Source organism: Manduca sexta, chromosome 16 (assembly GCF_014839805.1).
Source record: "Manduca sexta isolate Smith_Timp_Sample1 chromosome 16, JHU_Msex_v1.0, whole genome shotgun sequence".
In the NCBI taxonomy this organism is placed as follows: domain Eukaryota; kingdom Metazoa; phylum Arthropoda; class Insecta; order Lepidoptera; family Sphingidae; genus Manduca; species Manduca sexta.
The window spans coordinates 7,505,227-7,533,104 of NC_051130.1; the positions used below are offsets into that span (position 1 = coordinate 7,505,227).

Consider the following 27,878-nt stretch of genomic DNA (forward strand, 5'->3'; position numbering starts at 1 on the left):
AATAAATTTCATCATTTATTCTCACACAGACGAAAAAGATTTGCTCTGATATTATTTATGGTTTCAAAAAAACTTAGCGTAGGGCTAGGTACAGTTGGGTAGGACATGACATGAAAAATAGTTTGTAAGAGTAACCTCTTTTTAGCATTGAGCCGGTACAATGCCCTACTTCAAATGAGGCGAGGCGTACCGAGGCTCGGCGCTTCAATGCTCGCCTTATAGTATTTTGTAATGTTGAAACTCAAAATATATCGCTCTCGCTTGCAACTCGAAACGCAGTAACGTAATGTTCATTGTAAATTAATGTCCTAGTATAATTTGTAGCATGCAGTTCTCTACCTCTCTGTCCTCATCTTATAATTTACCAGAGACGAAGAATGAGTAACACGACTGCCGCGACATAAAATTTGAAGTAGTAAGTAAGTACAATACATAATTTTGAGCCACTCTTATATTTTGATGTCATGTAAAGGACAAATGTATCGCCTCTTGTATGTCTTACTCAACATTAGGGCTAGGGCTTACGTAGTATTTGTATTCTCTTTGGGCTTGGGTTGCACCGTATGTGATTTTACTCTCCGGAGGTTTATCAGCGATTTTCAACAATTTCTGGAGATTATCTAGAGAATCGTCATAAAATTACCATTGTAACAAAACTTATAGGTAGTATTGCTACCTAAAACAATAGGCGTAGCCTCTATCACATCACAGAACGGATTAAAACAATATCGTAAAAGTACTCTACCTACCCTTTGAGGATATAAGCAGATATAAGGCATAATGTCGTTCGTTTTTTAATTATTTGAATTGTATGTAAGTATTGCATGTAACTGTACCTTTTTTGGTAGGTGAGGCAAGTGGAGTACGTGAGGCGAAGGTTGTCTGATCTACCAATAGTTCGGTCCTTGGCCCGTGCGTGCTTCCCATGGACATATACTTAGTACAAGTGATAGGTCAAGTTGTTTGTCAAAAGGTACTACATAGAGGAAGAAGTATAGTGTATTGATACTGCACATCTACAGGCCATTAATTGCAATCAACCTTACTAAAATTGAAGATGGAGTGGTTGTTTTTGAAATATAATTTTAAAAACTATAACGTTTGATAGGTTGTAAACAAAAATAATAATTTCTTGTTCACACTTTATGCTCGAATGATCGTTCCAGTTTGTACAATACTTCCATACTGTGGCCCGTTTTATCCGATTGTGAAGTGACAAGACGTGTCATTGGTCCGCGAGGCATAACGTGAAAATAATCATAGCGACCAAAAATATTCCGAAAAATACTACGACGCACGTAGAATTTGATTCAATGATAAAAATAAACATATTTGTTTAATATGTGCGATGTGAAGTATATATTGAACAAAGTGAAGTAGTGATCGAAGATGAATAAAATGTTTAAAATCAGTGTTGTTCTATCTTTGCATTTATCAAAGTGGGCTTGAGTCCTTATCTCTGTTGGCGTCCTCTTGTTTTTTATGGTTCAAGTTCACGATGGCAACAGTCGAAGAGGCAGTTAAAGTGTCGGTAGTGATCGACCGTACACCTAATATAATAAGATGTTCAAGTACATTCACGGCTGAAGAATTATGTATAATTTTATGTAAGAAATATAACATACCTCCCCTTACGCGGACATTGTTTGCGTTACGAGTTAGAGGTACTGATTACTTCCTTAAAGATAATTTTAAAGTCCTCTCCAGCTCTCGGGATTACGAATTAAGGATCCGCTTCAAGGTTTGTTTATGTTTATTTTGACGAACACTTGCTGAGCCACAAGCTTGTCAATTTTACATTATTTTTTTTTACAATATTGATGAAAAACAGATATTAGTGAGCTTGTTTTGGTTCGTAATATACATTTAAGAACATTCACAGGTACCTCGGTTGGGATTGCTTATAACTTTAGATGAGACAACATATGATTACTATTTCCAACAAGCCAGAAATGATGTTAATGAAAATAAGATACCTGAAATCAAATATTCTGAACACAAACATGAACTTTTAGGCCTTGGAATCACTGATATGTAAGTATTGAATTTGTTATTTCATATTGTACAGTTTAAATAGCATGGTTGACTTAACTCATATAAGTTGATTGCATTAGAAAAAGGTTAATTTGATTTGGTGTAGTGGAAATGATGTGGTTATTATACTTTAAAAACATTATATTACTAAGAATTAGATCTATACATAAAGATAAGAATTTTAAGAAAAATCTTTCATGCAAGATTATGAGGTATGGGTTTGGATTACATAATGTTAACATAATTAGTTTAGAATATATAATCAGTATAAATAGAAATTATAATAATACGGTTTCAGTATTACTTTTTTTGAATTATAAATAATCATGTTTATTATGAATACAGAAATATCCATGTGAAACATCTTTTATAATATTAATAGTTTTAAAGAGAATAAAATTATATGGAGATGTATTTGTTTGAGACTGTTAAAATAATATCATTCAGTACATCAACATATTTATACTTTTGTAGTATTTTGTAAGATATGAGGGTGAAAACGTAATAAAAAAAATGTGCTCTAACTATTTTTATAATAGAGACGCTTTGAATGCTTGTGTAGAAGGTACTTTTACAGGGGACTAAAGATTGAACAAGAAAGTAAATAAAATTGACTATATTTTATTCTGCACTGTGAGCTATCAAACTACCAAATTTGGATTGGGGGGATATTAAAAATAGAGGATTAGAATTATTTTTACAATTTTATGCATTAAATACATGTTTGTGTTGATAATTAATAGTACCTAAGTAATAATGTTGTAATGATATTAACTAGAAGCATAGGTGCTGCTAAGATAATTTTTAGGGAGGTGCATCTGCATAAGTAGGTACTACATCATTTGTATATATTTTATCAAATAAAAATCGCACAGGTATTTGCATATGCTAAACTATAATAAAACCTCTGTGGTTGATTGTTGCCATTTCCATTCAGTTATTTTTATTGTGATTTGTACCGGATAGGAGGGTGCATGTGCACACCCTTGCACCCCGCTCCGGGCGCCCATCACTAGAAGTCATATTATGTACTATGATCTTATTGTTTTAAGGCTGTACATATAAATTTATATTGAAAGTAATAATTCCTATGCAATTTATTTTAATTGTTAAATCTATAACTTATAATTAGTGGTGAGGAATGTTATTATAACTGTAGTTGCACCAATAAAGTATGCTATTTTATCGCTCACATTGTATTGTGCACAAATAAGAGTTTTTATGGGCATGTTTTAAATGATAGCTGTCACAGCTCATTCCAAATATTTTATAAAGTGTAAAACTGACTTTTATTGACATAATTATATATTTTGTTTTATGTAATTAACCATCATCAGCCAAAGGCATGACAAGTCCTTTCTAGACTTTAGTGCTTAATCTAACCTCCTCAAATCTATCAAACCTGGTTCTCACATAAACTTCTAGTTGTGTCAATATGATATGGTGGTGCTGAAGACATAGTCAAGATGCCTTTCAACAGTTGTATACAATAATGGAAAAAAAAGTATGGAAATTACATATTCTAGTGACAGACTTATCGCTAGGATATGTCATACAGTTTTTGTTTTCTATTAGCGTTAATGATTACAGAACGCCGTCTTGGTTACGACTTACGGCCCCTGGGTGTAATATGGCGGTGTACCAATTCACATTGCGCGACATTGTGGGCTTTCAGTGTCGATGGCCATACAATTGTACTATGTCCTATTCCTTTTGTGTTTCATTTAGCATCGGTTCTGGGTAACTGACTGTCGCGATATTAGAACAAAATTTTCGTGTTTAGTGCATTTATGGGCCACAATGTACATATTGTGGCCCATATACAGACATAATATACATATACGCAATATACATATGTACACATAGCTCACCCTCTTATTGTTCCGCTACTTGATAGTAGCCGTACTTGACTCGCCCCCCCTCAGTCGTGAATCACTAGTAAAATTTACGTTTGTAATCAGACATAAATTATAATTGTATTATGAAATCATTTGGAAAAAAAAAATACTATGGGTTACTAACTTTATAAGTGAAATATCATAATTGGTTCATTATATTTTATTTCTAAATTTACCGCGCGCCGGTCGTAGTTACTGTAAAACACTTTATATTTGCTACACTTAATGCATTTTCTATGAATTCTTTATAAAAAAGCTAGCATACGAACTATAAGTTTCTCGAAATTCCAAATATTTTCACAGCTGCTGTATAACGATAAATGTATGTGTATTAATTAAATTGTGACCTCGATAAGTGCGGTGCGTAATTAAATTTAGTTATTCCCGTATACTCGCGAGCTACCTTTTATCGCCCAGGATATTTTTGTTATACCTAAAATTATAACTATTATTTTGTACGTAAAATACGCAAGCTACTAAGTTGAATGATAAGAAAGCAATAAACACGTTGCGTACATAGCGATTTGATTCGTTACCCAAAAACTACTGTTAGTTTGTATTTTGTATTACGCATAGAGATGTGTTCACTAACATTTAGTTTTAATCTCAATTTGTTACGTTAGCGCGGCACTCATTCAATTAGCACGATAGAATTCGCTAGCGACCGCCGTACGTTGTAGCTTTCCAGTAACTATAAATATTAATCAAATGCATAGGTCAAAAAGAATATGTCAACCGTGGATAATAATAAATCATTAAGTGTTACGTTTCCACCACCTTTGGTGCACAACAATGGACCATAAAAAATTTAATTGGTTTGTAACAGGGAAACAATAACCATCAACCAGATCTATTAACATGTGATATCTCGGTAATGATGATATTTGTTTTGCCATACTGTTAATCGGAAAACTATAAATTTGTTATAAAATTTCTGGTCTTTAGAAATGTTCCCAATTTTATAGACGAAGTGAGTTTAACCTGTTAATTTATTTACTGACAATCATTAACAAATCGGAATGCTCAAAAAATCACTCATTTGTAGGAAATAGAAAAAAAAAGCTTAGATGATAATCAAATATTGCAGCAATGTTTTGCAATATATTACTTAAATAACTTGTTTCTACGAGTCCGCTTCGCATATTATTTAGTTTAGCATTAAGCTTCGTATCGATTACTCGCGGCAGTTACGCGCCCCGTGTTTCATACGCGGCAAAACGAGTATTTGTAGCGCGAGTCGTTTTAGGTCTGAATTTTTATCTTGAGTGCGATTGCTGCGTGCGGCGCAAGCCACCCTTCTCAACTTAATTCTCAGTTGTCCATGGTTGGGCTTTGGAATATGACACTCTGCCTTGCAAGCCGAATTAAAACATGAGACAATTGACACGAATGTGCTCGAGCTTCTCGGCAGCCAGCCCATTTGCTGCGTTTCTAAGCATCTACAAAAAGTGGCTCGTCACGCGGCGTTTGTTGAGCGCGGCAATGTTTGAATAGGGGACCGGACAGGTATTACCAAAAAATCTGAAATTCAGTTTAAAGTAAAGTTTGTAATATTAAAAATAGTATCTCATATTTGTTTTTGTAAAAGAGTTGTGATTTGTATTTTTAAATCAATAAATAAAATACAATAATTATAATATTTTTAGTCTATTCTTTACGGCAAATGAAACACCAATCACGGCGCATGACGTCACACGTGGGCAAAATGTAAACAAACAGACGTCATCTGGATGTCATACCGCATTGTGTTATTTTCTGAGGTTATTTTAATGCTTTAAATGTGTTTTTTGACACAGAACTACTCTAATAATTAATATTAATTTATACGGGACGTTGTTACTATCTTCCAGCTTAACGTTTACAAATTGTTTAATCGTTAATCATAATGGACCACAAAAAATATCGTTGGTGCGTCGTACCTGAATGTAATAATACTTCTATATCTTTACCAAACAAATTATTTATTGATGTACCACGAAAAACACATATACGAATAAAGTGGTTGCAGTTAGCAAGACGAACCTACGACGGAATGTCTGCAGACTCACCGATTTAGTTCTGTGAGGATCACTTTGATGTAAGTAATTAAAAAATAGTATTTCGGTTTAAAATAAACCGATGAATATTTCAATTAATTAAATCTTTTGTACACCCAGGGAGGTTATGGTTATGAGATGTATTTATTTATATTTTAGCTGCCACATGATATGGAATAGAATATTTATTTATATAGAATTCTGGTTGTTACACAGTAACCTGAGATTGCCTGAGATTACCACGGTCTATGCAGTGTTGCCAGATCATAATTTCTCTTTACCCCAGGATTATTTGGAATTTAAAATTTTACCCTTAAACCAATCATAAATAATTCGGTACTTTTTTTCTATATCCTTATCTATGCAGACGCCACTTCTTTCTACACTTCCACTTCAATAATAATTAATTTAATTATCTCATTTTATTAGGAACAACTAGCTGTACACGAAAATTGTATTGAATAAAAAATTATAATTGTTTCATGGCCTACAATTTTTGTATGAAACATCTTTCTCTAAGCTCCATATTTATTACAATACCGTGAAACAATAGCTTTAATACCTTAACTCGTAGAATTACCCCAAAAATTACCATAAAAAAATACCCTGCTGATTCTGTTTTACCCTAAATCTAGGGTAAATAACCCTAATCTGGCATTATTGAATCACTGTTCAAATGACAAGACTTGTCAAGTTGCTTTATCCACGTATGACGTCACACGAGACGAAATGACATAATGTAGCGTTTGCGCGGGAATTATAGCTATTTAACATTTAGGCATGGTTTTATGTACTTTTTAAGCTTTATTTGTGCAAAATGCTATTTTTCTTGGCTATTTATATCCACAATGATCAATTTAAAACACCTTCTGAAAATTTGTCCGGTCCCCTATTGCCTCGCGAGGCAATTCGGTACCCATTAGGCGCGGCTCCCGCGCGAGCGGATATTCGGGTATTTGCCACACGTATTCGCTACGAGGCTTAATACGTGGCGTAGCGTCGTATGAAGCTGAATAATATAGCTTTCCATTAATGCAACATTTTCAGAATCGGAGCAAGAGTCCATACTACAGATTATTGTGTTCTAATTAATATTTTTCACTCGATATTAGATCTCCAGAGAGGATTGACGTTAGACCTAACAGAATTGTTTTTGCATTAGTTTAAAATTTTTGTGCTGCCTCACTAGAGAGGGACAAGAACATACTTATAGGTGTTAAAAGTGGTTAACAGTGCAAGGTATGACAATTTATCCTTCGGCAATTAGGCATTATGAACCTTCATAATGCCTAATTGCCGAAGGATAAATTATTTTTGTCCCGAAAACTGACTTTAATGCAGGCGGAGTTGCAAGCTAACTCTAGTGATATATTTAATTCACGGCGTTGGCATTATTTGATTACTTTACATATTATCTGGATGAGCTGTAGAAATGGCTGCACTTTATTTTGTGCACCTGTGGTAATTCGTTATTGCTACAATAAATGAATATTTCATAGCAACTTTCCTGCACTTTGGAACGACATTCGGATGGATTTTATACGCCACTTCATGATATATTTTTCGCATGATATAGGTCATATCTTTTGCTAGGTTCATGACCGCAAACGAAACTAGTGTATTGTGTAGGCAAATGAGGATTAATTCCGTTGACCATGACCTAACATAACACTGAACTTTAAGTAAATTCTATTCAATTTATTATTGATAGAGTAGTTTTATTATTCACTAAATCCACCTATTATTTTCGGATTCACTATTTCATTATATTAATAAAAATCCATTTTGCGTGACAATATAAAAAGTCTAGCGTGTTGTAAGTATTAAATTCACTCAAAGAATTTTTCAATTGGAACCAGTAGTTCTTGAGATTAGCGCGTTCAAACAAGTAAACTGTTCAGCTTTTGTATATTAGTATAGATGCGTAAAATTATTCATATGAGAAAAAATGTTTCTCACAGTATCATTGAACCCACTCAGATATAAATTTATTACATTTGCTTTGTAGGTATTCCTTAAAGACGCTTTTATAAGTACTACGTAAAATATATTTAAGGTTGTGAAATATTCATTGTACTGACTTATATACTGGCGTTGTCAAAAGTAACTCATTCATCCGCATTAGTCCGATAAGATTTATAAAAAAAAATATATATTTGTGCTAGTCCTTATTACATATACCAGGAGTGCGGGAGAGAGTTCTAAAATTTACGTTATTGTTGAGGCACTTCTCCCACTGTCGACGACGAACGAACAGCGAGGAGAACTACTAGAAACGAGTTAACGAGGATCTAGCAGCGATCGTATAGTTCCAATAGTTTCGCTGGGAAAAAGTCAGTGCACGAGTGTGATGGGCAATTACTCACACTGTAGTAGAAAATGATCTCTGGGAGTCTTGGCTATTATCTTTAACGGCTCTTGTCACTGCGATAAACTATTGGAAAGAGATTTCTCACTCATTTATCCTGGAGATTTTCAAGCTGGCGTACCCGCAGGCAAAAGATAGTTATGTATAAATGGTTATTCACACGAAATCTACATCTATTTTACGTTGCTTGAGCGAGAAAATAGTCGATAGCAAATCGCTGTCTCGTCGGTGCTGGTGAGACAAGTACCTAATACCAATACAATCAAACTAGCTTTGACAAATATTGTACAATATTTGTTCCAAGAGTAGTCTTCTCGCCTTCAAAGACGTGAAACTCGATCATTCAGATATATTCAGGAAAAATTTAATGTTATTGCTATAAAATGTGAAGATTTTACGAGATTAATTTTAGGTTCATAATTTATCTTTATTTGTTTAATACTGAGAAATAAAATATTGTAAACAGATGATGAACAGGATAGAATGGTTTTAAAATAAATACTTCAATTACGCCATTAAAATTATATTTGGATCCTTTTCAGTTTTCTGTAACAAAAAATAGACTTTTGTTTTTAATTTATATAAAAGCCTTTCATAGGTCCATTACAATTGGTGTTTCTTTTCAGGACACGTGCAATAGCTGAAGAAAAACTGCAACTCAATGATGTAGTGAGAAATTATAAAAAATATGTGCCCAAAGAGATTGTGAGAAGACACGGTCCCGTTCCAAAGAAATATGCTCATGCATGCCTTCCACAACTGTGTGCCGTTGGACACAATGTGAAGTAAGTGTTAATATTAATATGTACAATTATCGTGTTGAGATTTCGACTTGAATCCCCGGATCGGGTAAAGGGATGTTGGGTTTTTTGCTTAATATCAGCCTGGAGCCTAAAATAAATAGGGTATTTTTTGTTTTTTTCTCTTATCAAATATTTACCTCGTATTAATTTTAACTTAAAAAGAATTATTAAAATCCGGTAAAATTAACAAGTTATAAGCCTTTGAATTAAGGTAGAAGGGGTGAGTGTTTTTTCATTAAAAAGTATTTATTCAGTGAGGAATTATATTGCTTGCTTAAAGATATCGGTGTATTCGATATTGGTTATTACATAATTATACAGACGGCCATAGAGGCCTTTCATGTCATTTAATTTTTCCTAATAATTCATAAAATGGCAGTCGTTATTTTTTTTTGTTTTTCTTTTCATAATGACCTTTTGAATTTTAATTTAGTTTGTAGAACGGACTAAATAGGGTATAGTATATATGTAGTACTATTTCATGGTATTCGTTAGAGGTGAGTGCAAGTTCCCTTTGTAGACAATGGTCAAGGCATTTTATTTTTTCTATATATTGTTTTTACTGACTAGTATTTAGTTTGTGGAATACCTTTCTTGGTAACGTAATAAATTTATTTCGGTATAGACGAGAAATTATTACCTGTTATCTTAAAAATAATTATTGGCATGTAAAAGGCTATGTATAATGTAAGTCAGTATTATGTTAATTTTATATTTTTTGATAAATCTTAACATTATTTAGGAATAAAAGTAATTATTTTTTATTGAATTTATCGCCAATTTTTATTTTAATTCAATCAGAAGCTCGCTTTACAGAACCTTTTTTTCACATTTATTTTAATGATTAGTTAACTTTTAGCGACTCTAATATCGTAAATTCTAAAGGTATACACATCAAAGCGTTTAACGTCAAAACCGTCAGACATCTTACAGGTTTATATAGTATTTTGTTTATATAATATCATATAAAATAATATTTTGATGCTTATAATTCCTAAGCTTGTGTAATTACGAGCGTAAGCCAGAAATATTAAGCATTCTCATAACGTTTAATCACAATTACTGCGAGACCTTTGCCACTAGGCAACACATTCATCGGAGAGATCAGTTCATTTGTGTATAATTAATAGATAATGCCATACTGTTGGTGACACGTTTGACGTACTCGTATTAGTAAGACCGGTGAGTTTGCCTTGTCTTACATATTTATATTATAAATTCAAACGATTGGATGTTTGTTAGAAATTTATGCTGTAACCGCTGAACGAATTTGGATGAAATTTGGGTACACGCAAATCCTATGTCTTGAATTACCATATAGGCTCCTTTCTATCCCGATAATTTGCTTTTATGTGAAATATTTTTACTTTTAAATGTTATATTTTAAGTGGATGGCGCTGGTCGTAGAGATGACACTATATAAAAATACGCCATTAAATAAAATTGGTCTAATGAATCGTAATAAAGTATGTATAAGACAACAGCAATATGCCCTGACCTGCAATTTACAACGGGGAGTAACTAATGGCACTTTTTCACCAACGACTTTTTGTTTACGGGCTCCTTCGGCAAACAGCTTGGAGGAATACGTTCCATGCTTGGTGACGCGCGAATTACAGACGGAAATATACAGATTTACCAAACATTTTGCCAAAGAAACAATATTTATGTATTTTTAACAATATTAAACCACTAAATAATTCGCTAGCGGTAGGATATATTTTATATCCGCTCAGATAGCGACCACCGTACACAAGGTGTTAAAACCCGCCATAGTCGACCACGTACGTCGTGGTCCGGGATAGGCTTGTGTGTATCCGGTTCCAACAGGCCGGCATAATTGTGTCGACTGTCGAGGGGTAATCATCTCTCCTCAGTCGACGTTCTATTGGACACCACTCCGGTTCCATTAAGTGCAATTGGGTCACTTTGTCACGCCCATATCAAAAAAAAACCTTATTCAATTGTTTATCTGATAGTGTTGGTTGCAAATTAGAATGATCTATAGATGTATTAGGAGGAAATGCACGGCATCATTATTTATTCACATTTTGATTATAAAATTAACCAAACAATATCCGCATTATTAAAAATAATAAACATACAAGGTAAAGATAACATATAATAATAAGACAAATAACATAACATATTGCAGAAATATAATTATATATTTTTATATGTTTTATAAATTTTGAATAGACGGCTTCTAAAATACGGCTAGCGCTCTGTTTTGCTGGGGGAAGAGTAATATTCAATTTTCGAGTTGTGGACAATTACGTGTGTCACGGGAATATAACCTTATATACTACATAATAAGGTGACACGCGTAATGTCATGTAGCTGTCATGTTTGCCGGCAAACATCCAGGTGCTTCAAGGGTCAAATGCTTTACATCCGCCGTAGGCACTGTTTAATATTCTCTGTATGTACGTAATATAAATACGGGTTTTTGTGTGCTTACGATATATCATTTGGACTTATTTTTTGTTCTTTTTTTGTATAATTGTAATATTTTATGTGCTTTACGATTATTGTCTGTGTCGGTTTTTCTGCTTATTATAAAACTTTAGTCTGGAATTGTGTCCGATAAATGGAATTGTATATGTAATTTAGAAAAGAGCACATCTCAAAAATAAAATATCCAGATCTATACCGAGAAATGTATATAAACAAATAACAACGAAACTTTGTAACTGAACCCAAATTCTAACAAAAAGCGGCGATAGCCTAGTTGGTTGTGGAATGGACTGCCGAAACGAATGCCCGCAGGTTCAAATCTCAAAAAGGCACACACCTCTGATTTTTCTAAAAATTATGTGTGTATTCTTTGTGAATTATCGCTTGCATTATCGGTGAAGGGAAACATCATGAAGAAACCTGCATACCTGAGAAGTTCTCTATAGGAATTTCGAGGGTGTGTGAACTCTACCAATCCGCACTAGGCCAGCGTGGTGAACTAAGGCCTAATCCCTCTCCGTAGTAGAGAAGGTCCGTGCCCAACAGTGGGACAATATATAATACAGAGTGATATTATTATATAACCCAAAAATAAATTTAATTTTTTCTACACGACTAGGAAATTTCCATTTTCAAATATGTTCGCCATATATTACACAGGACTTAATATCGCTGGCAAATTGTCTGTTTATTATGTCTCCCCCTATAACAGAAGGGGAAGAAAGTGCTATGTTTGTAATCTTTAAAAGCAGATAACGAAACTGCGAAAGGTTTACAAATTAAGCTTGAATGTAATACTCGGATTGAAGGCATAAGGTCAAGAGATAATGTTTTATACATATATAGGTATATCTACTATTATGCGTTGCTTTATAGTATATTAAGATAATGATTTTTCTTGGAATAATTTTCATTGATCATGTAAACTAGGTTTATCCAGAGTAGGTAAGTGTGTTATTTTCCTTAATACATGTATAAAACTTATTGCAGTTACGTGAAGAATTTATACCTGCAGCAGTTGTACGGTTTGGCGCCAAATTATTTGGCGGAAGAATTCGATAATGTTTTTTGGCAGAATGGTGGTGACGTGATACCCGTTAGAGTAATGGTGACGCCCTTCCATCCGCATCAACCTGGTATAAGACTGTACAATACTTTAAAAAGAGAGGTAATTTTTTTTATTGTTACAATTTCCTCGTCTTAAATATTTTTTTTATAGTGAAAACTTTGAATTGATGTCCCTACATCGGTGTTTTCGAGCGTGTATAATCTGTCCTTTAATCGATGTTTAAAGAGACCCGTCAGACTCACATCCCGGTTTGCAACAGCTTGGCCGTGGCTCTAATATAGCTATAGTATAGTATAAATTAGATTCCATGTCTCCTTATGCTCAGTAGTTGTATTGTACCCTTTGTATTTGAACTTGTTATATTTATTTGAATTTATATTTGACTATAATTAATATATATTGCGTGCATTTTATTGTAGTGGTTTCATGCGTGCACAATAGAAGAATTAATTTATTTGACAAGGAATGGCGATAACTCTTTGGAGTTGTCCAGAAGGGGTACACCGATATTTCTCAAGTTTAAAACGGAGGAGCAGATATCTTCTTTTATATCTGTTTGTGACGGATATTATAGGTATACAGTTATAATATACACTAATTATAATTATAAAAAAAAAACAAATAATTGAAATTAAACTAATTTTCTGATTCTATCGCGGTTTTAGTATTTTTTATTTTCTCCCGACGTTTCGACGTTTCGAAGACTTTGCAGCCTTGATGGTCACGGGGGGGGACACTCCCCGTGATAGAATCCGAAAATTAGTTTAATTTCAATGTCTAACATTCGCGTAAACATAAGAAATCATTAAAAATAAATAATATTTAAATTTATAATTATAGGTTAATGGTAAAATGGACGTTTAATCTTTCGAAAGACGACGAGACACCGTCATTGAAGGATTTACAACGCATAAAATGTCACGGTCCAGTTGGGTAAGTGTTTAGGCAAATTGTATGCGTACGAGTCGATTTTGATGGCGGGCTAATAGAATATTTATTGTTATTCGCAGCGGGGCATTTTCATACAGAAAACTTGAAGAGAAACGTGGAAAAAAACATGGTTGTTATATATTGAGGCAATGTCAGGACGAGTACAACGTGTATTATTTGGACGTTTGCACCAAAAATAGGTAAATATTTGCATGACTGGTTTGAAACTGGCTTCCAATGACGATATTTGTTATTGGAACTTTCGGTGACCTACTTCGTTGCAAAACAAATTAATTTTGAAATAATCATGACGATATGATTCGTCAATAAAAATGTGTTAAAAACAATCTATATAATAATGACTTGGCATCAATGACGTTTTACAAATAGACGCGTCATACACTAACAAAATGGCACATAAAAACGGCGCACTATTGGCTATAGTCACGTACCTCTACATATAATTACAAATTGGCTCGAGAAGGAATAAAAAGATGCAGCACACATTCGTTAGAAAAGGATCTATATAAGTACATCGACAGTTACGTAACAACGTTAGTGCCGCACGCTCATTGGCCGTTAAGTCGGGCAATTACCTTACTTTCGTCTTGCCAGTATTGAGCTCGGACAACGTATCTATGTTATAAAAACATCTTAGCTTGGCATATTTTTTGGTGTAGTTTTGAAAATTACTGTCGTCACATTAAGGTATACGTAATATACGCGAAAAAATAGAAAATTAAAAATATATACATATATTGAGGAACACAATAAGAATTTCGAAAATAAACTATAAATAATAACTATATTCAACGAAATATTGAATTTCCTTTTATGTTTGAGAAATAAGCGAAAAGTAAGATTTGATTGATTATAAAACAGAGCGGGCAACACAGCACGAAATAGTCGGTGAAGGTATTTACATAGTATTTAAATCTCTGCAAACTATCCGTCGGATGGACGTATTACAGCGCCGTGAACACAAGAGAACCAATTGCTTTTAAGATTTGTATTATAATTAACTCTTAATTTTGTTTCATTTAACACTTACTACTATGTTGTTTCAAAAATTTATCGATTGTCGTAAATCGAACATAATTATGAAAAAAAGTCGGTTTTGACTCCATTTGTACTAAGTCATCTGAATTTTAGTATTTTTTTAATCTACTCGCCCCCTTGTCAGAAAAATAAGGGACTTTCTCACCCTTTCCCCCATACGTAATGTTTACAAAGTCTGTTGAAATTCCTTTATATATATTTTATAAAAAATAATTAATAATAATAATATCAGCCCTGTATTATATACTTACTTGCCCACTGCTGAGCACGGGCCTCCTCTACTACTGAGAGGGATTAGGCCTTAGTCCACCACGATGGCCTAGTGCGGATTGGTAGACTTCACACACCTTCGAAATTCCTATAGAGAACTTCTCAGATGTGCAGGTTTCCTCACGATGTTTTCCTTCACCGTTAAAGCGAACGATAAATTCACAAAGAAAACACATGATTTTTTAGAGTTCTAACCCCCCCCCCCTCGTCTCACATGTCATCGAAAATAAGCAAACCATACCTCCCTTTAGTGCTTACGTAAGTATATATAGTATTACTTGAACGGCCCCTTATTGGTATGCCGTTCGTAAAAGCCTTAATAAAACTTTATTTTTACAGCACAACGGAAACATACAGAATAGAGTTTAAAGGACATTGTTATATATTTAATTCGGAAGAATACTCTAGCATCGGAAGACTGATCGAGTGTCACCTGAATCCTGAAGGCAGGATATTTCTAAACGAGTGTATACCTCCATCGGAATATGGTTAGTAATACTTATATCTATATACTATATTATAGGATATTATTATTATTATTATTTATTTAGTTTAAGTTGTTCTTCCTGGAAGTATTTATGATGTAAAGGTAAGATCTTAATTGGTGATTTTCATTTTTATGTTGAATTCTTTTGCCCTATCTATAATTATAAAAATTTCCAATTTTGAAATGAAACTTTACAATGAATTTTTTGTTATAACAAATTTTTGTCGTTGCATTTTATCAGTCTTGCTTATAAATTTGTTTAAGCGTAAAGAGGTGTTTAAGAATTGCTTAAATACCTGTCAAAAACATCACCGGTTTCCTACTTTAAACCTTATTAAGAGGCAACATGGCGGGTTTCGACTTACAACTGATCGAGTAAATTTGTGTTTTAACTAAGCATAGCTTTGCGAAATATCTATAGGTAAGACTATATGTTTATATATTTTTAGACAAATCCCAGTTGCTGCTATGCGGGGAACCGATGAAGAGAGGTGTCCGTATCGATCAGGCGGAGTTACAAGAAATACTTAAGGATAATAAGAGTCCTAGATGTCTGCCCAATAAGGATATATTGCTGTATACAGGTAAATTGTATACAACTAGCATTTTTCATTGGACCCGTGTAGCAAGTCTCATCAGTTGAGTCTTAGTGACAGTCCTAAGTAGACCTTTCTAGCGTGTGCCAGCAAGTATTATGAAGTAATCAAGGTCTAACGTATGTGGAATCTTAAAGTTTTTGAGATATAGGTTATATTAAACTATTGTGGGAAATCTTCGACCTGCTTATAAGGATTGCGTCAAAGTTGGTTAATGTTTGAACATGAGGCATGGCAAAATATGCCTTAGAGCCTACGTCACAACTGGTGAGTAAGTGTTAGCCGTGAGGAATGTATAAGGTGTACAAACATAAAAGTCACACTTAAACCTATGCCTCTAAATAAATGCTAATAAAATGACTACTATTTAACTTAACTGTCTAATATGATGACTGTCGAAATAACATTTATTTTAAAAATTTGAAACGGGCCTTTAGTTTCGAAATGGGACAGCAATATATTTTATTAATTTTTGTTGCTGCATTTTAGTGTTACAATAATGTAGTTTGCAATACTTATATGCGCTTGTCTCTTTCTCTGAAGGTTCTGAGAAAGTTGGTTCGGAAAATATATCGGCAACATACAAAGCTCTGTGGAGGCTTGATGAAACCAAGAAGCTTTTGGTTGCGTTCAAAACTTTGCAGAGAGAAAAAGCGAACGACTATCTGAAGGTATTGTTAATAAAATTAAAATTGTGATCACGTCCCCTGTACGACGTAATGTTATTCTCATTTATGCATTTATATCTAATCTCCGAGATTTTTTCAATTTCGTCTATGACATACAACGTGGTTAGTTGCAAGCTGCATTCAAAATGTATCTTAATATAATATGTACATGTTTTCGACATAATTGTTTATTCGATATATATTTTTACTTTGTAAGAATGATAAATCTTTCTTTATGCAATAATTACTGTGTTTTGCCTACGATGACGTGTAGATGCGCATGCGCTTCCATATACGTTTGTATAAATTCTTACCCTACAAGTGTGCACGATAATAATATTTTTTTCCTCTTTGTAGGACTTCGTCGACTTGGCAAGCAAGTGGGCATGTATACAGTCCAGTTCAATAGTTCGGTTGTACGGCGTGACGCTCAGCTCGCCCACGGCCATGGTGTTAGAATATCTGCCGTACGGACCTTTCGATGAATATCTGAGGTGAATAAATCTGTATTTATTTAATATAGAAATGAAACTAGTGTTCGGATTTTATTGCACTTTTTTATATTTTAATCTTCTCTCAACGTTTTGAAGACTGCGGACCGAGGTGTTGGTCGTCCGAAAAGTTAAAGATACAATATCTACCTACATTTACGACCTAACAACTCAGTTCATCCCGTGACCATGGAGCTGCAGTCTTCAAAACATCTGGCGTAAATTAAAACATAAAGAACCGTGATGAAATTCGAAAATTAATTCCATTTCGTCTTGTTCGGGCATCGAGTGAACATCTAGTCAGGCCAATAAATATAAGCCGCACGTTTTTAGCTAGTTTATAATATTGTTGCAGAGAGCACGGGTCGCGCGTGAAGCCGCTGCAGCTGAAGAAGGTGGCGGCGGGGCTGGCGCGCGCGCTGTGGGACCTGTCGGAGGCGGGCGTGGTGCACGGCTACATCCGCTGCCGCCGCCTGCTGCTGGCCGCCGTGGACGGCGAGCGCATACAGGTCAAGCTCTCCGGGCCCACGCTGCGCCACTACACGCACACCGAGTCAGTACACATTACTTACTCAATCCCAATCGTAATATCATGTGAAACATTGTCAAAATAGGCCGTATCCTAAGATGTTTTTATTACATAGATACGTTGTCCGAGCTCAATACTGGCAAGACGAAAGTAAGGTAACTGCCCGACATTCACTTCGTCAACCTCCAACCACTGTCGCGGCTAGTCGGCTTACTAACTTCTTGTATTTTTATAAATAAAATGCCTTCCTGTGTTTTTAGACGATGTACAAATTATGCTCCAACTGTGAATGAAAAAACGTTTCATTTCATACGTTAGTAATAAGTATACACTATTTAACTTATTTTTTAAACTAATAAATGCATTTCATTCGACTGTCATGGCGACGGGGCGGCCGACGCTCGGGCCCATTCGGAACCACTCGGGCTCGCTCGGGCCGTATCGATGCGAGCCGCTAGGGCTATGACTATAGTAAATACTCCGCTGTTTTTATGTGCAATTTTGTTAGGGTATGACGCGTCTATTTGTAAAATCTCATTGGCCGTGTCCCTATTCTATGGATTAATATGTAGGCTACTTTTGTCCCAGTCATTTTGTCCTGTGGAAAATATTGAATCATTTTTTTTTGTAAACATGCGCTTGCCTGATTGGAAATTGAATATTACTATTTTTGTCTTATTACCCGGGCTAATGACAGGCGATACATGCACAGGGTTAATGCTTCATGTTTCTAATATAATTTTAGTTCCTTTCTTAAAAGTACACAAAGTTAATAAGTGTAAAAACCGTTGATGTTCTTAAACACAACTATATGCTGTAAATAATTGTTTAATAGTGAATTTCTTGTTACAGCGTGCACTGGATGCCTGTAGAATTTTTCTCGGACATGAACCTGGCGAAACGGTCTGTGATTGGTGACATCTGGGCGTTCGCGACCACGCTCTGGGAAGTCTTCTCTTATGGACAATCGCCGACGGAAACTAACCCGGTCCTTACGGCCAGAGTAAGTTCATGCGGTCTGATACGTTTAATTAGATTTTACGATAGTTAAATACGATTTAATAGGGAACCGGCCTATTTTGTTGTTGTTTATGTTCTATTTTGTTCATTATTCTATATGTAATGGTTAATAACACGAAAAAGAAGCACTCATGCGAAAATTGCATAAAAATTGGTTAAAAAATGAGCTAGTAATTCATATTTCAAATATTGTAACGTGCAGAAGTGGCGCGTTGTGGGTATATCGCTTCATCTCTTTCTTTTGCACGCGTCGTAATTCCCGATGACGTCAAATGTGGGTATTTCGTCTCTTTTCTGTTTCTTGTTAATTACTCCTTCTATCGACATTCAAAGACTTATAATTTATTGATTTTTTACCGGATTTTAATAATTTCTTTTCTGTTATAATTTATATAACGTAAATATTTGATAATAGTAAAGAACAAAAATGAGTCCGGTACCCTATTGTCGTTTATAGTAACTTGGCAATCCAAAAGATTGTAAAAATCGGTCGATCGTCTGTCCAAGTGCTTGTCTCTGGTCAGACTTTTAAGTTAGCTCTCTCCTTACCTTGATTTGTTGACAGGTTATGTGTTAGTTCATTATCTGTATAGACTGCTATAATTTGAAGAGTATAGAATTAAAGGCTGCATCCGTGATTTGCACTGGTCTTTGGAGATGTTAAAGAAATGCGTTTTTCACGGTGTAGCAATAATGACTTGACATTTGGGTTGTGTTGTAGATAATGTTTACGTATTTCTTCAGCTTGGTAATATCCAGACAATAATAAAATATTATGTGGTTTTTGCCGTCTCCAAAAATCAGTCTAAGTGCAGATTGCCGATTGATTGTGTACGAGGATGAGTAGTGAGTGTTGTGTGTGCAGAGCTACGAGATGGGCGCGCGGCTGCTGTCGCCGGCGCGCTGTCCGGGCGAGGTGTGGGCGCTGGTGACGCAGTGCTGGCAGCCCGACCCGCTGCGCCCGCAGGAGATCATGCGCGACATGAACCACATGCTGCACAGGGGTAACACACACACACACACACACACACGTATACTTTACTAGCATTTCCCGCGGCTTCACCCGCGTGGACAAGTTTTTCCGGGATAAATATTTTCCTGTGATAAAAGTATAGCACTCAAGAATTAGATACATTAGCTTTCTAATAGAGAAAAAAAAAACAAAATCTCTTTGGTAGTTCTTGAGATTAGCGCGTTCAAAAAACAGTTCATATTTTTTTTTTATAAGGTCACACAGCAAATTGTCTCCACTAGGTTTGATGGTAAGTGCGTCTAATCGATTAACAAGAGATCATTATCACTCAGCATTCAACACAATGAAGAATGTCCATGTATTCATTGAATCGCTTACAATTTTATTATTATAATCGAGTCTATACTATAAAAAACTTTAACTTTTTTTTTTCATTTAAATCCACCGTGTAGTTTTGAAATTACAGTATTTTAGTTTCTGCCTTATTATGTTACATGATAAATAAATGTAAATTGAATTTTCAGAATACGTTCCAATACATCATCACTACGAAGAACCAAAAATAGCGCTTGGTTATGATCACCCGGACACAGTTTCAAGTAAGTAATTTCATAGGACATTTATGTATAGAAGTGCGAAATGATACAGCACGCGAACGTACAAAATGAATTATTTTTAATAATATTGTGGGTCGAAATACGGAGACGCTACAGACATTTAAATGGTATTTTTAATTACTTTTTGTAATCACTGATATATGCCTGTTGAAAATGTCTAAGGATGTTAACTAAATAACTAAACCTGAGTACTAGAATTATATTGATATTTTACTACTTTAAAAATCTTATATCGATAAATTCATTAATCTATATATTTTTAGGTGACCGATTCATACCAAGCGAACTGAGTGATGCGGGGAGCAACAAATCCCTCATATCTGACAACAGCGTTCTATCAATGAACGGCACCATGTCCGACCAATACGATAATCCTGTGAGTATGTAAAATGATTTAAGTATTTTATATATTTTTTAGACTAGATTATCTCAGGGGCGTAGTATTACAATTGCCGTATTGAGTCCTCGGGATCGATCACCAGATCGGATAGTGATTTGGGTTTTTATAAATAGAAAAACACGGCGCTATATTATATGTAATTTGTTAAGTACATACCAGTTTTGAATAATACCTTATCTGCTGTATTGCAGTTCGCGGACAACAAAAGCTCGAACTCGTTGGAGAGCATGAACGCTCTCGCGTACGCGTTGCGCAACGAGATGTCGTCCGGCCGCAGCAGCAGCCTGGCGGGCGGCGCGGGCGCGCTGGCGGGCGACGACGCGCTCGGCCTCGACGACGCCTGGACCGCGCCGCGGCTCATGGAGTCCATCGTGTCGCAGGGCAAGACCTACCTCGTCACCATCACCAAGAAGATCGGAAGCGTGAGTAGCTGTAGGCAAAGGAATCTATGATCATACGTCATACAGCCAAAGTGGCTTATTAGTATTTTCTTTTCAATATTCGGGCAGTGTTTTTATTAAATTACAGCCAAATTTGGAAAACAAAAGTCGCTAAATTATGTAGCAGCAGCAATTAACGTATACTTAGTATGCAAATAAATAATTAAAAAAAAAAAAAAACTAAATGTGTTGTCAGTTGCTACAAGATGAACATTATAATTTTGACAAATGTAATAATAACGTTGACTGCTACTGTCAATAAAACAATTGGCAGTTAGTGATTAAAACTGGAATTCAAACAATAATTATTATTTTTATATTGCCTTTACATGTTTTTTAATTTAATCAGTTTCTAAAATATGAATGCTTTATTACAGGGTAATTACGGTCACGTGTTCAAAGGTTGGATGGAGCGTGATAATCAAGAATCTCAAAGGAAAGAAGTGGCTGTGAAAAAACTAACTCGACAAGCTGCTGAGAGAAATGGCACATTGTACGAAGACTTTAAAAATGAATTAGAAATTATGAAGGTAAATATTTAAAGCTACTTAGGTTTCAGATTAAAAATTTTCAAAGTAAATATAGATACACTGAAAATTATACCCTATTTTTTGTTATAAATGGTACAGATTAGTTAAGTAATATTATTTTGTCTATTACAGTCTCTACAGCATATAAACATAGTGGAGATACTTGGTTATTCGTGGGACCACGGGTCAGACGTACTCATTGTCATGGAGTACTTGGAAGAGGGCTCACTTAACTACTATCTCAAGTTCCAAGGGGACAAGCTGCGGATCTCACACTTGCTTAAATACTGCAAGGACATAGCGACGGTTTGTTTATCCGAATTTTATATTTGGTTTTACATTTCCATTATAAACAAGTTATTTGATATAAAAATATCAAATGCTAAATTGTTCTTTTCATATGAGGCAATAATAAATAAAATAATTTTTAATGTTTATCAGGGAAATTGCAATATATAAATAAATAATTTTTTAATCATTTTTAATGTAGTAAATATGCACATTCTCAGGGCATGGATCACGTGTCAGCCAAAAACATGGTACATCGAGACCTCGCGACGAGGAACATTCTCGTAGTCAACAAATATCACGTGAAGATATCGGACTTTGGACTTGCCAGGATCATACCCAAAGAGGAGAGCGCTTACAGACTGAAGACAGAGAGGTTGCTGCCTATTAACTGGTAAGTTATAAAAATGTTACAGTGTAATGCTAATGTCCACTAACTTTATTATTAATTTGCTTGCTATAAATTAACTATACAACTGCGTCCATTGAAAATGCGCCACAGAATGACTAGGTCACTGTGAATAAAAATATAGTTCGTTGTATCCACAAAAGCGCGCCCTGCCATCTTTTTAGCGAGGCTGGCGCGACGTACGGGGACTGATACCAGCACTTTCATCGACGCTATCGAACGCAATGTGAGTGCACTTACGTTGTTCTTACACACTGTGATCTATTAGGCAGTAATGGGGCGTCGCTTTGTGGATGAAATGATCTATAAATGCATTTATATTCTACTCTCGTCGACACTACCCTTTATGCGGACTCGTCTTTATAGTAAAGAAAGCTATCAGCTTCTTCAGTTGTTAATCATACGCTTTGAATATAGAATTTCCTTTTTATTTGATGTACAGGTATGCGCCGGAGTCGGCTGTGGAGCCGTGGCATTTCTCTACGAAGAGCGATGTGTGGTCGTACGGTGTGACGGCGTGGGAGATATTCACGCGCGCCAGACAGGAGGTGCCCAAATTCGACGTCGAGAGGCCCAGGGAACGCGCCTCCTGGTGAGAAATGCTTTATAGAATTGATCTCATAGTGTACTTAACCTTACTTGTGAAGATTAGCTTAGAAACTACAAAAAAAAAAAAAAAACGTCGAATTGATAACCTCATGTTTTTAAAGTCGATTAACAAAGATAGTGTTGACAGATTACAAATTGTGCCCGAAACTGGATTATATTGCCCAGTATCACGTCATGAGACAGATAATTAACAATATAAGCTGGGCGACATGTGGTCGCACGGATTACGCCTTTGCCTATCACGTCACATCTAAAAGCGTGAGCCTATTTTGTGAAGGCAACTATTATGTTGCAACATTGTTACAACATGTTTTTATTTGTTACAGTTTCCAAATACCAGACGGCTGTCCATCAGAGATATTCAGGCACTTGATGAAAGACTGTTGGCATCTAGACCCGAACCTGCGGCCCAAGTTCATAGACCTCATCCACACATGCAAGAGGTTCATGGCAGAGTATAAATAATTAGATTTCGCTTCACGCATTGGTGTAAAATCAAATATTTGAGCGACAAACAGGTATTTATAACAACTTGTGTAAACATTGCCTTGTCAAAAAAGGTTTAATTCAATTCGAAATGTTGCCTGGGCCGTTGTTGATATAAAAAATAGTGTCTACAAATATGGATACTAAATTATAAAGTATAATAAAACTTAAGTGTTATCGATTTTTTGTAACATTCGAACACAGATTTTAAATGTTGTGTAGCTTTGTTAGTGGATGTTTGTCTGTTTTATAGATGGTTTTATATAATTCGCAAATTGAAAACAAATGTGGCATTGTAAAACAAAAACAGATTTTTCTTTATGCCGTCAAATTTTGTATATCAATATTGTTATGAATTGCAATTTATTTTAATAATAATTATAGTTATTAATGCGGTTCTGCAAGGCGTAGTAATCGTCGCAAATATATTGTAAATGGATAATGCTATATTTGTTTTCAATGTGTATTATGTAAATAAATTGTAACTGGGAATTTATGACTATAGTTTTTGCAATGAGGATCGAAGTTGAAGTTTGGATTTATCGAGTCTCGTTTATTGCAAATTGTAAACGCATTTTGCAAATTTTACTGGAAACGCAATAAATTGCGCAAAATATGTGATGTTTAGCATCTCTAACGAAGCAGACTGTCTCTTTAATAGAGACTTTGTGATTAAAAAATGTGTTATTAAATACACGCTACAAATTGATTTATGGTAATATATTCGTATATCTATATATTAAAATTATGTCGCAATCAAATTCATTACCGTACAATCCGAATCTTTATCATGTTAAGAATTTTTCTGTATATTTAGTAAAGACCTTTTATCAAATGACATTTATAATGCACAAATGATTATATAGAATTGTATGTACACGATATGTAATTGTATTTGTGGTTCCTCGAAGCATTTGCCTTAGTTGTCTACCGTTAGTTTTGTTTTGTAAATATATTTTATTATAGTGTATTTTCAATAATCATGCATCTGAATCCTGTGGAATCTGATTACGTTTATTCATTCGTGCAATGGTGTGGACTGCGCATGCGCATTATTATTGTTATTTTTACATTTTACGCTATGCTTATTATAATGACGATAAAATACTTGCCGAGTATGTTTTAGATGTGACTAATTTAAAGTCATTTTTTAGATTAAATGTATTTTATATTTTGTGAGTGTGTATACATTATGCTAGTCCAACCATTCTGGGACAATAGTACTATGCCCTTTGAATTACATATAGCATATGATGTAATTACTGTTTAGTCGTCGTAGACACTAGACATGTCACGAAAGTAATATACAATATACATATCTGCGTAACTTCATCGTTAATTTGATACACGATAGCTACAGTGTTTATTAAGCTTGTAATGTTAGTTACAGATGGTGATATTTAAGTGAGTTTTAGGCTGATTTTACATTGAAGTTTCGTCAGCGTGCGTATTTGTCGAATGTGCGCATACGCACGCTCGAAACGCCAGTGGAGTATAGGCTTTTAACAGACACAATTTTATGTCGATTAGCACAGTCAATTGTTTTTACTAAAGTAAATATTTTCAATTAACTTCTTTATGTTTCAAGTCGAACAGAATAATCAGTTAACGCATTGTGAATTGAAATAAGATATTATGTTGACCTGTTAGTTAAATCGAGATTAACATATTACAAAATCGATGTTGTTTATTACAGTTAGTGTGCCCTCGGAATGGTTACTCGCATTGTTTGGCTACAAAACCAAAGATGATATTAAATGTTATTGTAATATCCGAACAATATGTATATTATAAGAATTTTATTAATTTTCTTAGTTTATAAGTTTTTTTTGCAATTTACTGTTGTGACAAATAATTTAGATATATTATATGTTTTAAAGCTAATGAAATGGTATAATGAATCAATGTAATTCTATAGTTAATTGTTTATTTAGATGATATTCTGAAAATATTTTATAAAATTGTTTTAAAAGAAAATTAATGTTTATGATTGGCAACATCTCAATTAATATAGGAGGTAAGTTATGGCATTGTGATCACAGAGACTGAGTTATCGAGATGTAGCGGTGCTAGGGAAGTATGGGCCTTATATATCTTGTCTGTTAAGGTTGATAGTGCATTGGCGAACATCGTGGCGATTTGTGATTACACACATGAGTTTTTGCGATGTAAATGATTTCATTAGGTCTTTGCTATTTATAGCTTGACCAGGAAAATAAAAAACCTGTGGTTGTATATGGAACTAGTTTCTTGTACTGACGACATTAATTTTAGAACGAAATTGCAAAAGTGGCGTCCACATTGCAGGTTGTTTATTCTCCTGGTTAGGCTGTAATTGGGGTCAACTATTAAATCTTGACGAAGTGTATACGTTTAAAGATTATTATAATAACATCTTTACTTTTTTTATTATTTACCATTCTAGAAACTTTATAAATCCAACGAATCAATTTTCATTTTATTGTTATCTTTATGAAAATATATTTAATCTTTTGTAATTTACCCACTCGGTATTTTTTTTATTTCAGTAGGTTTTAAATTATTTTGTATATACCTATAATTTGAAACGCAAGACCTTTCAATGTGATCATTTGCATTGTTTTGTGAAGTAATAGCACTGCTCATTAAATTGCTTGTAAATCAATGTATGCGCAAATTGCGTCCTATGAGGACATTAGAGAACAAATAACAGATAATATAATTAAATAAACAAAAGCATATAGCAAACGACGACAATAAATATAGAGTTGGTGGAACTACATGACGCAGCAACGAATTTAATATTTTAGTGTAGTGTGTCCATGTTAATGAGAACATCACGGATTACACGATTGTTTGAAAATATACAATACATTTATCACTTACCGATTGTATTGGCTTTGTGGGTTTTGGACAGACCGTTGTGATGTAGACGGGGGCGTAGTCGAGGCACGTAGTTGGGGGTCTGGACCCCTAAGTGGTTATGCTTGTTTAGATTTTGTCCATTTCGGCGTAGCTGAAGTTATTGAGAAATTTATATTTTGTTAACGGGCTACGCTTGAATGCCTAAACATAAAAGCCTTTTGATTTTTCACGCTTATTTCATATAAAAAATATACATCCTCGTTATATCTCCGTAGAACGTCTAATAGTTCCAGGGTTTACTTTACACAATTTATTAAATATAAATTAAATTCCGATTTTATTTTTCATAAAGCGTAGTTACATTGATATGACAGGTGCAATTTAGTTTCTTTTTACTTTTAACTATTGAAAAACCACTGGATATTACAACTCTTCCAGAAATGGGAATATATATTTGATAAAAAAAGATATTCATTTTGAATGTTATAATATAAATACCTACTTTAATAAATCACATTTAGATGTTCGTTTAAATATTGCACAATTTGATGTTCTTCATAATTATTCGCTAATAAGTTGGAAAAAAATACCTCGACTCCTTAGCTAGTCGATTTTTAATTAGTAATTGTTTGTGGTGCATTTTATTGTATGTGCCCTCAAATCTTGTGTGTGTGAATCAACTGATTTGGTTTGGCTAAATTCGTGTTATTGTGATGACTTTTACCACGCAACGATTAAACTGTTTGAAATTTGTTATAAAAAATATATTGTGAAACAGGCATAGATTGAGATCGTGGTTCGGGGGTTTAGTGCCACAAAATGTTGCGATATTGTATGTTCTTAGTTAATTAATCGGAGATCAATTTTCAATTCAGACATGAATGAAACGAAAGTAGATTAACTTCTAAATCTTATATTTATTATTCTCGTAACACTTGCTCCAAATCGAAAACCAGGTCGTTTGCTTGTAATGTTGCTGTAAATATAAGTTACATTGTGATGTAAGTGGATTTTCAATATTTTAAGACTGGTCTGATGTTCGAGCAATGTAAATTATGATGCAATGAAATTTTACTCTACAATTATTATTTTGTGTTGTTGATTTATTTGTGCGCAAGCAGGCCGTTTGGGTGTGTGTGTAATTGTCTTATTGACTGATGGCCCGTAAGGCCGTGTTGATTCGATTTAATAAGATTTACAGGCAGTTATTGTGATAAATATTCACGAGAATATTTTCATCCTGTGTACGTATATATTGTTGGAGTTCGCACGGAATTGCTAGTCATCTGTATTTGTGCCAGTTTTGAACCTTTTGTCATTGGTCTATGTCCCCCCTCACCCCAAAACGCTATAAATGTTAGGAGGTGACTAGCACTTCCGCGCGAGCCGAAGTACACGTTTATGGAATATTTTATAGAAAGGTAAGACTACGAACGTACAACGAACTTCATATGATTGGTATATATTTTACTTAGGCTGTAAGGCGTTATGTTTTGCATTGTTCGAAATAACGCCACGTCGATGTTATTTGCCATGAAATTTGAAATAAATTATTATTGGTACGTGA

General features: G+C 34.4%; 1 protein-coding gene across 1 annotated transcript; it reads left to right on the plus strand.

The window, feature by feature from the left end:
* Window positions 1-1,177: 1,177 nt before the first annotated feature.
* LOC115447758 (tyrosine-protein kinase hopscotch) lies at window positions 1,178-27,878 on the plus strand. The gene is made up of 22 exons (XM_030174970.2): window positions 1,178-1,741; window positions 1,883-2,034; window positions 8,963-9,121; window positions 12,587-12,764; window positions 13,085-13,239; window positions 13,506-13,598; window positions 13,676-13,795; window positions 15,264-15,412; window positions 15,861-15,995; window positions 16,551-16,678; window positions 17,033-17,169; window positions 17,522-17,719; window positions 18,548-18,698; window positions 19,581-19,719; window positions 20,213-20,287; window positions 20,569-20,681; window positions 20,897-21,127; window positions 21,523-21,675; window positions 21,808-21,981; window positions 22,185-22,357; window positions 22,815-22,964; window positions 23,308-27,878. Exons 1-22 carry the CDS (start codon window positions 1,499-1,501, stop codon window positions 23,444-23,446), a joined length of 3,345 nt encoding a protein of 1,114 aa, XP_030030830.1. The 5' UTR covers window positions 1,178-1,498; the 3' UTR covers window positions 23,447-27,878.